A 1,083-nucleotide genomic window follows, 5' to 3' on the forward strand; every position below is an offset into this window, starting at 1 on the left:
AACTAACCACTTGTAAAGTCATCCTGCATGCCCTTTAGTGCCATATAGGATGAATTTAAATATTGTTAAAGTGTGCTTGGGAAGAGACAGACAAGCCCTGATTGAATTAAATGGACAATTAAACCGCATTCAACATTTAAGTGTCTCTTTGAGAACACTATAGAAATTACCACAGTTCATTCAACTCTCATGACTCCAGGCTGAAATGTTTTTTTTTAACTACTGTTGAGCAGCAGGATAAAAATATTCTAGTGACAGTAAATATGTGAAAACAAAACTTTATCAGGTTTAAGAAGAGTTGTTATTTATGTTTTTCTTTAGGGGAATTCATCATTGGCCGAGTCATTAAGGCAATGAACAATAGTTGGCACCCAGAGTGTTTCTGCTGTGACATTTGCCAGGCTGTGCTTGCAGACGTGGGATTTGTCAAAAATGCTGGGAGGCAAGTATTCCACCTTATTACAGACTGAATTATAGCTCTGTAGCAGCAAGCTGAAGCTGTGGCCAGACACTCATCGACCTGGTTACTCACTCTTTTCGCTTCTCAACAAATATTCCAAGTTTGAAGGACTTACCTAGGCTGCAGGCATTCTATCTCCGCTCCAATGAAACTCCCATTTCCTCTGCTGCAGGCACCTTTGTCGTCCCTGTCATAACCGTGAGAAAGCTCGCGGACTGGGCAAGTACATCTGCCAGAAGTGTCATGCCATCATTGAGGAGCAGCCGCTGATCTTTAAGAACGACCCCTATCATCCAGACCACTTCAACTGCAGCAACTGTGGGTGAGTCTGCTCCTTTCCATCTTGGGGTTAAGCTTAGCACAGAGCACTCTCATAATTCGAATATTTCTTAGCACCATTTGATAGAATTTTTTCCGATGGTACGACTGTTTTTTTTTCCCCCATAGAAAGGAATTGACAGTGGATGCAAGGGAGCTGAAGGGAGAACTTTATTGTTTACCATGCCATGATAAGATGGGTGTTCCAATCTGTGGAGCCTGCAGGAGACCAATAGAAGGTCGCGTTGTCAATGCGATGGGCAAGCAGTGGCATGTGGAGGTTTGTTCTTTTAGCCTAACCCTAA

The 1,083-nt window shown here is 42.8% G+C and overlaps 1 protein-coding gene across 1 annotated transcript; it reads left to right on the forward strand.

Annotated features, from left to right (window-relative positions):
* Window positions 1–52: 52 nt before the first annotated feature.
* LOC103399205 (LIM and senescent cell antigen-like-containing domain protein 1) lies at window positions 53–1,062 on the forward strand (the record flags this gene model as incomplete). Its single annotated transcript, XM_008337929.3, has 3 exons — window positions 53–442; window positions 633–782; window positions 908–1,062. Coding segments are annotated over exons 1-3 (394 nt in total), but the record flags the coding sequence as incomplete, so codon positions are not given.
* Between the last annotated feature and the right edge of the window lie 21 nt (window positions 1,063–1,083).

The sequence above is a fragment of the Cynoglossus semilaevis genome, unplaced genomic scaffold (genome assembly GCF_000523025.1).
Source record: "Cynoglossus semilaevis isolate Cse_v1.0 unplaced genomic scaffold, Cse_v1.0 C19140048, whole genome shotgun sequence".
NCBI classification, from domain to species: Eukaryota; Metazoa; Chordata; class Actinopteri; order Pleuronectiformes; family Cynoglossidae; genus Cynoglossus; species Cynoglossus semilaevis.